This window comes from Onychostruthus taczanowskii, unplaced genomic scaffold (genome assembly GCF_017590055.1).
Source record: "Onychostruthus taczanowskii isolate IOZ18803 unplaced genomic scaffold, ASM1759005v1 scaffold27, whole genome shotgun sequence".
Classification (NCBI taxonomy): domain Eukaryota; kingdom Metazoa; phylum Chordata; class Aves; order Passeriformes; family Passeridae; genus Onychostruthus; species Onychostruthus taczanowskii.
The window spans coordinates 5,659,557-5,673,430 of NW_024500017.1; the positions used below are offsets into that span (position 1 = coordinate 5,659,557).

Genomic DNA, 13,874 nt, shown 5'->3' on the forward strand with positions numbered 1-13,874 from the left:
ACTCCAAGCTTTCAACATCTGCTTTTTAAGAAACAGATACAAGTGTCACCTTCATGAAAGTCAGTTTCAGTATTGCTGTTAAAGGGCTTCTAGAAATCAGAACAGAGAAGTCAGATTTATAACGAGATAAGCAATGAGCTTTGTAAAACACACACGTTACAATAAGACTTTTCCTATAGCAAATAAAAATCATCAGGGGACTTGATTTTTTTTTAACAATTCTTTCTAGGTTTCAGAAGTGCTAGCAATTTCAGCAATACAACTTTCAAAGTGCCTTGGATGTGCCACTTTTTAGTGGCTTTTCCAAAAGGTGTTCAAACAAGTAAGAAACCTTCTCCTCTAAGGGACAATTAGCAGTTTAGCATTTTGCTATTGGCAAGTAAGGTCCTGAAATATCATGAATATTCAATAGTTGTCATCATTTTATTCATAACCATATAAAAAAAGCACAGTTACATGATACTGCACTGTCAGGTCTATAATACGCCAAGTAAGACTACAAAAATAAAACTAAAAAAAAAAGGAAAAAGGCCTCAATTCTCCTATTTTTGTTGCTTGTTTTTTTGGTTTTTTTTAAAACTACTTGTCTCAGGAAAAAAAAAAAAAAAAAGGGGAATTGGGGCCTTTTTCCTTTTTTTTTTTGTTTTTTTTTTTTTTAACTACTTGTCTCAGGAAAAAAAAAAAAAGTAGCAAAGGCTTAATCTTAAACACAAAGGTAGTATCATCAAATCAGATCCTCTAATCCAGACTGATGGTACACTTATTATTTCAACTGAACCACTCATAACAAACTTGCAATGCCAGCATTCATTCATACCCTGAACCGTTCCCTGGCCTCATCTACCCAATCAACTATTCACACCTTATATTAAGCAGAACAATTAAAAAAGTTGTTTGTGGTTTTGAAACAGTTGGTCTGAATTCTTTAATACCACACTCAAAACAGAGGAAGACAAATTTAAGCATATTTCAACTCAATTCACAAAACACTGTTTAGAAAGGGAAAAAAGAGGCATGAATATGGAAGTACAGAAGGTGTTAAATCACCACTTTAAAAATGGACTTGGTAGAGAGCCTACACTGGAAACACTTACCTTGTCAAAGCATCAACATGATCATCTCAGAAGACAATTCAGAGACACTTAAGTCAGAATTGTGAAAAAAACCACGATTATACTGTCAAAGATCACTGAAATATCTAATCTAAGGCAGTGCAAAATGATGGCTGGTGAGGGGTGACCAGTCTCCTTGCAAAGTGAGGGACTTCAAATTACTCATCACTGATCTTCTGAATAATCTGCATTGAAGGACCTGATGAACACCAGTGATATTTCTGTCATGCAATTACAACTGTTAAGCAACCAATATGCAACTCAAGAGTGATACTGTCATCCATGATGGATTATTGAAGTAATAATCCATTAAAGAATAAGTTCAAAGGGGAAAGTGGTAAACATCTTGCCATAAGTGAAAACACTTCAAAAATTTACAATTAAATAAAAAGTTAGATGATATCTTATAAAAAGAAGTACTGAACACAACAAGGCCACAATAAATTAGTGTTTCCATAAAATGACATGCTGAAGGTTTTGTTCCCAAGTCTATACATTTTTTTACTGTCTGTTAATTCCTAAATATTGACAGCATAATTGAATAATTGAGGTACAGTAGTTTACATTTGTATATGTCTTGTAAAAAGATTATTATTTTTCTTCCAGTTTTTCTTCCTCCTCGCCAAAGAACAACAAAGGAAACATTCCTAAAATGCAGCCAATGGTCACTCCAATAGCTTTACCCTAAAGAAAGAGGGGGAAAAATTAAGTTTTTCACTGATCAGTTATTGCTCATTTCCCATGCATCACCACAACCAGGGACACACAACCCTCGTTCTAGTTTTCAGCCGGGAATCACATTTTTCTTAGCATGCAGACTAGAAACAGTCTATGAGAGAGAGACAGATATGACAAGTGTTCTAGTTTTCAGCCGGGACTCACATTTTTTTTTAGCATGCAGACTAGAAACAGTCTATGAGAGAGAGACAGATATGACAAGGTTAGAAACAGTGTCTGCTATGACAAAAGACAATTCTGAAGAAGAAGGGAAATGATCACAAAGAACTGCACAAGTGGTAAGGGAGGAAACAGACATTCAAAGGATTAGCAGAATGGCCAGGAAGACAGAAAAGGAAAAAAAATAACCAAAACAACAAACCACCAAACAACACCTACACACATTTTAGGTGCAGTTATAAACGCATCTGCTTGTATCTGGTACTGCAAATCATCAAAGGAATGAGTGGCTCCTTGCAAACATGATGGCTTTCAAAGGCACAAGGCAAAACCAACAAAAACTGGAAAACATTTCAGTTGACTGAATGTATAAGTCAAGAGGAGAGGAAATAAAGTAAGACAAGCAGCATCCAAACCACATCAATAGCAGTAGGTGGATGGTGTTTAAAACTTGAGACAGCAGGTAAAAAAGATAAAATGCTACATACAGGCAAAGGTGCACAGAAGTCTTTTCACAGAAAAGGAATATCCACAAACTGAGTGCAATGACAGGGTTTTGCCACAGGCTCAGCTTTCACTGAGAAGACTCTTTGACTATGGGGCAGTCCCCTGACAACATGCCAACTCTTCACTGCTCTGTGCTTTGATCTATCACTGCTAAAACCTGACTTTTTCTACCATAACTTTTCCTCAATAAGTGCTATGTTTTTTCCCTTAAATCTGCAAAAGTATTTTTCCCAATGAAGGCTCATTCTGGCAAAGTGAAGTATCTGTTTCTTTACTCAGTTGCTGATAATCTGTTTCTTGAATCATTGCTCTGACTGCTGAAGTGGGACCACTTCAAATATTTAAATGTTAAGTAAGGAATCACCCTGAAAATGCACCTGCAAGGTGAGTGTCCTGTAACTGTAAACACAGGCAGTGAATACTACTCAAATGCTAAAAGTTTGACTGGAGAAAAGCTGATTTCATATCTGAGCTAATTATAGAATATTAGAAATTAGTACAAACCAGCACAGGTATATGAATAGCAAGCACTTGACAAAGAATGTATAGGAGTAAACTACTAAGTGGTCATAACGTCCAAGTAAATTATCTTATCATCACAGCCAGAGCTCAGCCCAGGTATCTGCACAGCACACACAAAGTCATTGCAGACACTATCCATGTCACTTGGGCCTTGCTGTATACAAAAAAAAAAACCACTCAAGCTCAAAAAAATCCAATCTCTTGATTTTCCCTGACATGGTCTTAAGATTAAACCATCTGGGGAATATGCACAAAGTTGGTGTCATTAAGGAATAAATGGAAAAACTGACAAAAAGCATTTATCAGCTAGTTTAAACACAGAAAGCTCCACACCAGCAGTGCTGCCCACAGGATACTCACCAAGTGTGCACTGAGACGGGTCTGCCACATGTCAGCTTGTTTGGGTGTCAGGTCAGGGATTGACAGACCCAGTCGGGAAGCCAAAGCTTCCACATAACCTGCAAGACTGAAGAACAAGAAAACAAGAACAAATTATTTTGAATCTCACAGTATATTCTAGTGAGGGTTTTGAAATACTTGAATTTAAAAACAAGAGCTTTTCCTTCAGCATACCAATAAAGTGATTGAGAGAAAACTATGGGACAGAGTTCAAACTTCTAAAGGTCACATTTTGCAATGTAATTTAATTACTTCACTGATTTAAGATACAATATTTCTAAAAAACCTTATGCAGTACAACACAACTGGTGTGAATGTTAATGCATTTTTGCAGAGCTTTTTAAGTAACCTTTACTGGAGGAAAGGTCACACAGAGACTAGTTAGTGGCAAGCCTTGTAATTTGCAGAAAACAAAACAGAGGGAAAGTGGGAAAAACAGGCATAACAAACAGCTTTACTTTCAGCAGTTATGCAGGAACTTCCTGTAAAAACTAAAATAAGCTGTATCTGTTTTTATCAGAAATAGGTACGCATAGGACTGAAGACATTGCAGAGATATTTTTTTAGCTGAGGAGAAAGAAATCTCTTCAGATCTGGGGATAACAACCTGAGAAGGTATATTAGGCAGAGCTATATTACATTACAAAAAAATTATTTTTCCACTTTGCATCTCAATGAATGCACTTAATATTCTTAACACAAGTTCATACATACCCCAGTCCAGCTAAATCTGAAACAAGGTTTCCCAAAGCTGCAGCTGGAGGGAGGAAGAGAAAAAGGTATTATTTTAGCTACAAACAAAATCAACCAGCTCCCACCCTCCAGTGACCTTCACATACTCTCAATTTATATAAAGACTAGACCTAAGTTCCTTATATTTTAGTGTTTTTCTTCTGACCTGATTACAATAACAGCAGCAGATTAGAATTAATAAAAGGTGCAACTATTTTTCTCAATTTACATGAAGAAAACTTGACAAATACAAAAAGACAACACTAACACCTGGAAATAAACATAACTTTTGATCAGAGTTAGGAACAGCTGTGCATGATTGTCAGCTCCATGAAGCTAATGCTGGACACCAAGCAAGGCCTTCCAGTGCCTGAAGAGGCACAGGAGCACTGGAAATAGAAGGAGCTGTGGCTCAGGTATGCAGCTTTGATAAACATGTCAATATATCCATGAACTGTGTCAATTTAAGAAGAAATACTATACACAAGTGAACAAAGTTACACACAAAATACAAGATTTCACAGCAGACCCTACGAGGATAAGCTTCCCTGTGACTGTCTCACATTGAACCAAGGCCTGCAAATTTCCAAATCTTTAACTTGCTCTGCTGTAACACTTTCAGTTAAGCTCTCCCTCCCTGTGCTTTTGAGCAATGCTGCACCTGCAGCTGGTGGATGCATGAGCACCCTCTGACACTGCAGAGGCACCAAAGCTGCTGAGCAGAGCTTATCAGTCCTGGCCCAGTGCAGGGCAGGATGGCTGCTTGGCCTTCCTGTGGTATCTCACCAAGGCAGAGGAGCCACCAAGAAGTGCAGCAAAAAGACACCAACACTGATCTCCCCTTAGCACTGCAAGCTAACAGCAACGTACAAACACATATATCCACATGCACTGACACTGGGCCCTGGGGAATTTAGAGCAGTTCCATTACAGAAATTCAAATACACTTTCCCAACCGACCCAGGATTTGAAATATTAGGTTGAAATCAACAACAAACACTTCAAAAGCTATTTGAACTGAAATTCCATTTCTACAAATGGAATATGTCCTAACTTCACCCAGAGGTTGTTTCTTTATTAGGAAAGGCAGCTGCAAGACTCAGGAAGAGCCATTTCCAGCCCTGCATGCTACTTTCAGCTTAAAATATAGGAATGTGCCATATTAATCTAAATGTGCTGCAATTTTAATACTTGCCTGCCATAGTTGAAATTCCTAAGACAACGCCAATTGACAATTCTATCTGGGTTCCCTGAAAAATAAACAGTTTTCTCATTATTTGAGGGATTTGGAGTTAAAATAAATTATATTGATACAACTGACAAAAGTATTGTTTATTGCTTGTCTACGTTAAAACTGAAAGGATAAATGGACATTTCTTCTATTAGATCACAGAGATCTTATCTTCCTGGCATATATTCCCCCGAAGGCAAGGGCCTACTTCTGAAAGTCTTCTAATATTTCATATGTACTCTCTCAGGCAGCTGGGAGACAAACCTGCAACCCCTATCCCTATAGCATCTTCCCCACTGCAATTCTTAGCTGAATGTAGAGCTCTGAACAAAAACTTCTACAAATACCAAGCAAACAAATAAAACACAGTATCACAGCTCCTGATGTTTTCAAGCTGAAGAAACAAAACCACATGGTCTACATTATGAAACACCAGTACATGGTCGAAAGATGAGAGACAATGTGCATGAACTAAAACAGGACATGTTCCAGTTGGATACAGCAAATCATTTTCCATCCTGAGGACAGCTGAGCATTGGAACAAGTTGGTCAGACAGGCTGCCCTTGGATTTCTCAAGTCCCTCAGGATAAAACCATGAACAACTTGGTCTCATCTTACAGCTGGCTCTGTTTTGAGCAGGAAGTTAGACTAGAGACCCTGAGAAGGTCCTGAGCAGGGGGACTTTCTAGACTAGACCTCACAGGCCATTCTATTCTGTTCCCTTGAAAAATGTGAATCTTACAGAACTGTTCAAGGAATTAAACAGTGAACTTACCGCAGCAATCATAATTGCGTTATCCAAAAATCCAAACCCTACAAAAGGTAATGCATTGTGGAAGAACACTAAAAGAAATAAGTAACAAAGAAAAATAAATATTTATAAGAGAGTTCACTAGTGCACAGGAACAACTGAAACGTCTAATATTGGTTTAAAGAGAAACAAAGGCAAAATACACAAAATTCCTTTCCTACTGGTCACCTTTTTGTTGCAGGCAGGTGTGGTAAAACCCTTTGCTACACAGAAATGTTACTAATGGCTTGAGAAGAACCAGCTAAACAACTTACTTGGCAAATATTTTTACAATTTCAGGTGGAAGCCACTTATTCCTACTAGTGCATAAGAGAAATACTTAAAACTACACGAACTCTGGTACCAATTGCAGACCTTACAGTGATGTTGCAGTATCACTGAAGATCACCAAACTATCTCACCAGACTTCTTGAAATAAAGCACCTTTCTCTGCAAGTCCCTTGCTGTTTCGGTTCAAGAGCTCCATCTTCTTCACACATTCCTAAAATTTCATATTTTAAAAGCATTGTCTGGAGCTAAACAATTCTTGTCAAAACTCCTTCAGCCAAATCTGCAAATGCTAAGGTGGGTTTCACTAGGGTGTCATATACTGTTAGTTATCTCACAATTTCAATTGTGAATTGTGTTTGATTTTGTTTGTGCACTATCTTCAGTGCAAGTTAAACTTGTAGCTGCTTTTTAATACACTGCTTAAGAAACCAAGCTCCACCTTTTGTTTCACACATTTTCTTCTTTTTAACTTCTGAAACCCATTAAATCCTTTCTGAAAATATTTTCTGTTGCAGAAGCTTGGAACATGCTGGTCTGAGTAATTTCTAAGAATTAGCACACTGCTACTGTATCATTCCTTTTTGTCCTGCTTCATTTTCTCTCTCAGGTTTAGCTTGTAAGCTTTTTATGGGGGTGGGATTGAATTTGCACAGCATTGTTTCCAGCTGAGTTTCAAGGTTCTCACTTCATAAGACTAAATACAGCATGAGAACAGACTACATGACAACAATACAGCTGAAAGTTTAAATTTTTCATATTTTTTTTAACATTTAAAACGCAGCATTCAATTTGGATTTTGTTGGAGTTCAGGGGTTTTGTTTCACTTTACATTGGACTATAATGCCTAGATTTTATAAACTTAAAGAGATGCAAACCTAGGAAGAGGGACGAAAGAAGAGTGCATGAATCTCAGTCATGTGAAAAGAAACTGGTATCCAGTACCTTTTAGGCTTCCTTTCTACAGACAGTATGAATCCATGACACAAAAAAACCAAAGCCACATTCAAGATCTTTCATGCTTAGGTACTAGAAGATGAATGGTCATCTGTAACTATTTTGTGAGAATACACCTATTTTCTAAATTGCACAGGTAAAAGACTACAGCACAAAACCTAAGAAACGTTCCAATTATTTTTAAATTATCACAGGACAAACCCACCAAAACATAAACAACAAAACAAGCGCACAGATATGCCCAGTATTTTCAACATGTGTGTACTGGAGCTAAACTGGGATCTCAAATTCTTGTTGAAATGCACAGAATTTTGGAAATCATGGAGCAAACAGATTCCCAGGGACAAAGGGAGGGGAACAAATTAGAAAAAATGTAGATAATTAGAAAAGGAAAATGTTTGCCTAAATAAATTTGCTCACTGCAGAATATAAAACCACAAAAATATACTAATTTGGAAACGAAATCAGAATTTGAATCATGGTATTATAAATGCACAATCTGTTTCCAATTTCTCTGCAATTTTATACCACTTCTCAGTCTTTTTAAAACACAAAACCTCCACAAGGCACTGCAGCACCAGCACTGCTTGGCTTAGAAAAACAGTGTTTGCTACTGGCTTTGAACAGTGTGCTCTCATTTGGGCTTTCTGTCCTACTTTCACTAAGTGTTGTTCTTTCTCCAGCCGAGGTGTTATGAAACAAAGACGGCAGGGTGAGTGTTGGTGCTTGCTTTGGTTGTCTCTTACTCCATACAACAGGGATGAGGACAGACCAGCACTTGTGGAACAAAGATGAAGCCAATTCAAAGAGAGACTGCACAAATACTGAACCACATTCAACAAGCATTCTTCTTTTACCATGTCTCAGTTGTCCTGGAGATGGTGGTGCAACCTCCAACTTCTCTAGAGAAGTCAAAATGAAATGAGAAAGTTAGCCCCTTCATCACAGATTCAGTTTATTATCAGATCTTTACAGAAGTTCTAGCAGGCAAAAAAGCAGTTATGTTATTTAACAGCTTTCAAATGGGAAAGAAAAATACTTCACACCTACATTTTTATTATTTGTACAAAAGATAACATTATATTAAAAGCCAAAATGTCTTAGAATATTACAAGCTTACACGAGCATAAGGGATTATGCAAAGTAACAGCATACTTCAGAAGCAGTCCAACAGCCATCTTCACTTGAAAATTACAAAACCACACCAAAATTAGAAAAATCAAATCTTCTATAGACGATTGTATGTTATTTTTTAGAGGTTCTCTAAACATGCAGCAGACAACCCTCTTTCCCCCAGAGAGTCTGCAAAACAAGTACTACCATTTATATTCTCACAAAAGGTATTTTTCACAGCAATGTAAGAATAAAAGAAAAATAGAGGCTACTGATTTTGGTAACAGCAGATTAAGTTTGGTCATTTAGTGCATGTTTCAGGTATCCTGGACACAAATCAGTGAGAGTTTGCAAGGACCAGGACACCACTCCTGAACCTGACAGAGTACTTTCTCTACAGGAAACCAATGCAGTTGTGATCAGAGATGCTGTGCAGAACACAGCAGCAAGTTACTCGTTTAACAGCAGCAAGGGAAAAAAACCTAGCTATTCTTTTAGGTTTCTCTTGTGCATTTTTTAATGTAGATATTGAGCATAAGACTTCCTTTTTTAAAACAGGAAAAAATCATTCCCCAAGTATTTTCCAATATTGTGAGCCCTGAGATTATAACAAGTTGCTTCCATACTTCTGCTGAGGCAACTTCTACAGACAAAGGTTAAAAATGGTAAAACGTGGAACCTACAACACTCAAGTATTCAAATTTTACCTGGGCAGACAAGTACATGGAAAGACAGTGCTGCAAACACAGAGTGTGATTGATCTGAGCCTATGTCTCAGCACTGCAGACTAGAGTGAGTATTCTTGCATCCAAGTCATTCATATATTCACAGCTAATTTCAAGGAAGAAACAGAAATATTCACTTGAAGTACCTTTGAGGAAAAAATATTAGATCATAATACCAGTATTTAGCCAACCAGGACACTGACTTCCAAAATAATTTCACTAATTGAAGGACTTAAACACTTTCAAGCTCTAGCAGTTACTGAAGAGAGGCTTCCTACCTCTGCCCAATATAGACACTACCTAAGCTCTACAAATACCAGATGTACTCACCATGAAAATGGGACAAGTATACCCAAATACTACAGAAATAAAGATTATTTTGCTCTCCACTATAAAATGCCAAGGAATCCACAGATTCAAAGCTCAGGCTGGAACAAGAACATGGTAAACAGAGGGGCCCTCTGTGACAGCCAATCTTCTGAGGTCTCAAGTATCAATGGCAAGAAAACATCAGACCAAAATTTTCAGCTTGTGTTCAGGGTGAATGGGACTGGGGACGGGACCCACTTTCATATGGTCTCCTTCTGTTCTCACAGGTTAAGCAAATCTTTTACAGCAGGACAGCCAAAGAAAGAACTGCCTATATACACCAGTGCTGCCCTTTGGGCAGCTTTCCTCAGAAACAATTTCCACAACACTGGGGAAAATCGGAGCCACCTTGAAGCAAAGAGATTATTAGCTGAGGCCACTGGTTCCAAAAGCTCCAGACGCCCTGAGGGTGGCCAGGCAACCTAAGTCAACACTGTGACATTCCTGATGAGGCCTCCCTAAACTCATTTGCTCCGTCCTGCTGAATGTCAGGGAGAGAATAAAAACCCCAAGCCGAACAAAAGCACAGGACTTCAGAGTGCTGCCCTCCATGGCTTTCTGCTCTGATGGAAAACCCCACACTGTGGTTCCTGGGCTTCCTGTGACACTGCCACTGAAACCACCCCTGCTGCAGTGCCCATCTAGTTTCTAAATCTATGTCTCCATATAAAGGATTTTGTGATAAGAAACTGTAACAACATAAACAAATTTCCAGGAAACACTCTACTTCTGAGGAAGACATCTTTTCAGTTTTCCCTGATTATGACAGCCAGTTAGATTAGATAATTTCAATCTATTTTGGGTATCAATGCAGAATACAAAAGACTATTCAGCTTGTCACAAAACACTACAAAGCTCTAGAACATCAGTTCTCTGGATTTAACTACAACTGCATTTGATAGCACCTGTCAGTCTACAAAATTACATTCTACTCAGTCTAGCTAGACAGCTATTAAAAAAAGCTAAAAAAAAAAAAACAGTGAATACCTGATTTCAGAAACCTACTACCAAAAGGAAGAATTAAGGGTGTTTAGTAGAAGGACAAAGAAATAAAAATGTCTTACATCTAGGCATAATGGGACTTCCAAGTCACAATAACTAAAAAGAACATCAGCTCCTCCTTCTGAACATGCATGAAGGACTACCTTGGGATGTTTCTAAAATAAGGGAGGCTGGGGACACTACTTTCAGGTTAGAGGAAAGACAAGCTAGTGCAAGATAGAGGGAAATACCAGGGGATCAAATATAAACAAAAATTAAAGATCTCCTACCCTTTTATTTATGTCAAAAATTACTTAATCATTAACACAATCTGTTTCAGTAGCATGGGATTCCTGCTAAGTAGGCATTTTATCAAGCAGTCCTTCAACATTATTAGGGCAGAAGTTGCAAGAGAGGTCACTGGGGACAGCATGGTGGCACCATGCTCTGGAGACCAGACTGCTTCTGATCAGCCACAGGGAGCTCATGCCACTAATGGCATCTTCCTACTGCACATCAAGAACTTTATCTTATAAAAGGGAGTCTTGTAAACTCGTGTGGAAGCATGCCTGGATTACAGCTTCCCTCATCAACAAGATAAAAAATAATCTCTGAAAAAAATCTGTGATTTCACATATTAATGAGACAGGGATAGGAGAAGTGTGCCAGATGAAGTTCAGTAACTGGTGCTGGTGAGCCTGCACGTGGTCTGGACAGGGCAGCTCCCTCTCTGCCTGAGGCAGGACAGAGCCTGAGAGAGCATCTCATCCCCCAGCACAGAGCAGGGCCGAGTCAGACCAGGGGGCTCAGGACCTTGCCACAGGTACCTGCAGGACCAGGCTCAAGGGAAAAGCTGAACCCTCTGGAGAACCAAAACAAAGCTTTAAAGCACAAAGGCAACTTCCCTCAGAACTGATGCTCTGCCTCTGCCAGGTACAGAGCACTGCCTGCTGCAGCAAAGGCTGCTCCAGCTCAGCTCTACTTGCAGAGGCCAAAGTTTGGTCTAAAGCTGGGACATGGGGAAGGAAAAAAAATTAAAGCAGAAAAAACCCCCAACCACTGTGGCATGAGAGCCAAAAACCTTTTTACAGAATCACTTCCAATATCACCGTTTTAAAGCATAACATACTTTAAAACTCTGCAAGCCATGAAAGCACTGAGAGCCAAAAAAATTCTTTAAAATTTTTTTAAAACTCTAGATAGCAAAAAGTATTTCAGTATAGGGTATTTATTCATAGGAAGTTGTTCTGACTATTTGAATTTTCAAGACTCAGCAATAAACAAGAATAAAAATACTCAGAGAGTACAGCAAAGGAAATGTGTCCTTTGTTTATTTTCCCAGAGGGAAAACAAAATTCAGTCAGAATCAAACAATTCAGAGTTTAAATGTCTGGAGGAAAAGGAAAACAACTCTAAAGTACTCCAGAATTGCATTTCATAATGGCCATTCACCAGCTCATCCTGAGTCACAGCACTCAGAGAATTCATCTTATTGCAGAAGGAATAAAATGAAATGGTGGAATGAGGAATTGCTATTTTCTGACATTCATTACCATATATGAGGTTACAAACCAAGGTTCAAGTGCAATACATGTCATGAGCCCTGAATTAGCAAAGTCTAGGAAGCAGAAAAACATTTACTGCTTCTTAAATCTGTTCTTGATATTTTTTGATTTATACTACTACTGCTATATTATTTTTTTATTTCTATTACTATCTTTTTCTCTATTTTAAAAAACAGTTAGAACCTGGCGGGGGGAGCACAGGGGTGAAGGAGTGAAATATAAAACCATCACCATAAACAATACCATCATCCAAAACTTGGTCCAAACCCAGCAAGGTAAAGCCACTCTGCCAATTGTAGTCAAGTACTTGCAATTTAGTTTTAGAATTATTATTCTTAGCTGACAAGCTAACCACAACTGGCTAATGGGTAATGGGAGTGCATTTATTAAAAAAAAAAAAACCAAAAAAAAAAAAAAAAAAAAAAAAAAAAAAACCAACCCAACCAAAACCCAGCAAGTTGTCATCACCAGTTTCTGAATTATCAATTTTTTAAGAACTGGCATACAAGAGAACTTGCAAGCCTAAAGACATGTATTATGTTTTAGTTTAATTGCAGCTAACACCATTATAAAATTTTATAGCTGAAGCTGTTACTGTCACCCAGGGGCAGGAAACACTAACACTGAATGCAGGTACTACTGCCAGAGCTACCCTAGGAAAATACTTGCTTCTGTTGGGTATTGCCATATCTGAGACAAAAATATGAGCAGTGTTTTATAGATTTTTAAATAGTGACTGAATTGTTTAAATTAATTATTAAACAATGAGTATCAAGAAGAGGAATATAATAAATATTAATAATCTAGATCTATTATAACATCATTTTAGGCTCCAAAGGCATCTAATTTGGAAGTTACAGAGGGTTTTGTCTTGAATTCATCAATTTGTTTTTTCCACAAAGCCCATCCAGACCATTTCAGCTAATCATTCAGATACACATCACTGAAACAGCAAAAACATTACTTACACAGAGCAAGAAATCATAACAATTATTGTGTTAACTAATAAGAGGCACTCCTTTGCACATGAGTTCATGAGAGGATCTACACAACCAAAATTCTGGATTGGAGCCTAAAAATGAGATGTGTTATTGCTTTGTTCAGAGGTGGATCTTCAAAAGCAATTTCTGACTCTGATGTATGAGTTCATTCATGGAATAAGATCATAAGGCACCTCCTCATCATCCTTTTTTCTTCCCCTGCTCCTCCTCAATGTTTTCACCAAAACTGCAAAATTGAAAAATCTTGTCCCATTGATCTTCAGTTGGGTTCCCTTAGTACTCCACATGAGGAAATAACAATTCCTGAGTTGACAGTAAAGAAAAATTCTGCATCATTTGTTATAACTCACAAGTGGTTTCCTGTTACTACAGCAATTAAGGCATGAAAGGAGGCTGACTTGTGCAGCGCTAAATATAAACCTGGCTGTCAGCCCTTCAGTCACATGCCCAGCAGAGGGAAAGCTGGGCAAAGCTCTGGTACAAATAGACAGAAGAGGTAATAGAAAATTTCCCTACTACTCTGGAGAAGATAACTATGTCCAAACAAATATTCTGCATAAATACAAATAGGATAGTGGGTTTTTAATATTCCCTGTAACATTGTAGAGAATTACATAGTGATCATGTTGCATCACCCTCCCTGAAAAACCTTGAAGTTGCAGGAGATTATCACCTTTATTTGAA

At 38.0% G+C, this 13,874-nt stretch overlaps 1 protein-coding gene across 2 annotated transcripts in view; it reads right to left on the bottom strand.

The window, feature by feature from the left end:
• Positions 1 to 893: 893 nt before the first annotated feature.
• TMEM65 (transmembrane protein 65) overlaps positions 894 to 13,874 on the bottom strand; it is a 28,460-nt gene continuing 15,479 nt past the window's right edge. For both annotated transcript variants that reach the window (XM_041407531.1, XM_041407530.1), the window contains 6 exons: positions 8,294 to 8,338; positions 6,177 to 6,244; positions 5,365 to 5,419; positions 4,152 to 4,194; positions 3,399 to 3,504; positions 894 to 1,796 (listed from right to left, as the gene is read on the bottom strand). In XM_041407531.1, the coding sequence (XP_041263465.1) occupies positions 1,704 to 1,796; positions 3,399 to 3,504; positions 4,152 to 4,194; positions 5,365 to 5,419; positions 6,177 to 6,244; positions 8,294 to 8,338 (410 nt within the window). In that variant the 3' untranslated portion in view covers positions 894 to 1,703. The remainder of the gene's footprint in view (positions 1,797 to 3,398; positions 3,505 to 4,151; positions 4,195 to 5,364; positions 5,420 to 6,176; positions 6,245 to 8,293; positions 8,339 to 13,874) is intronic.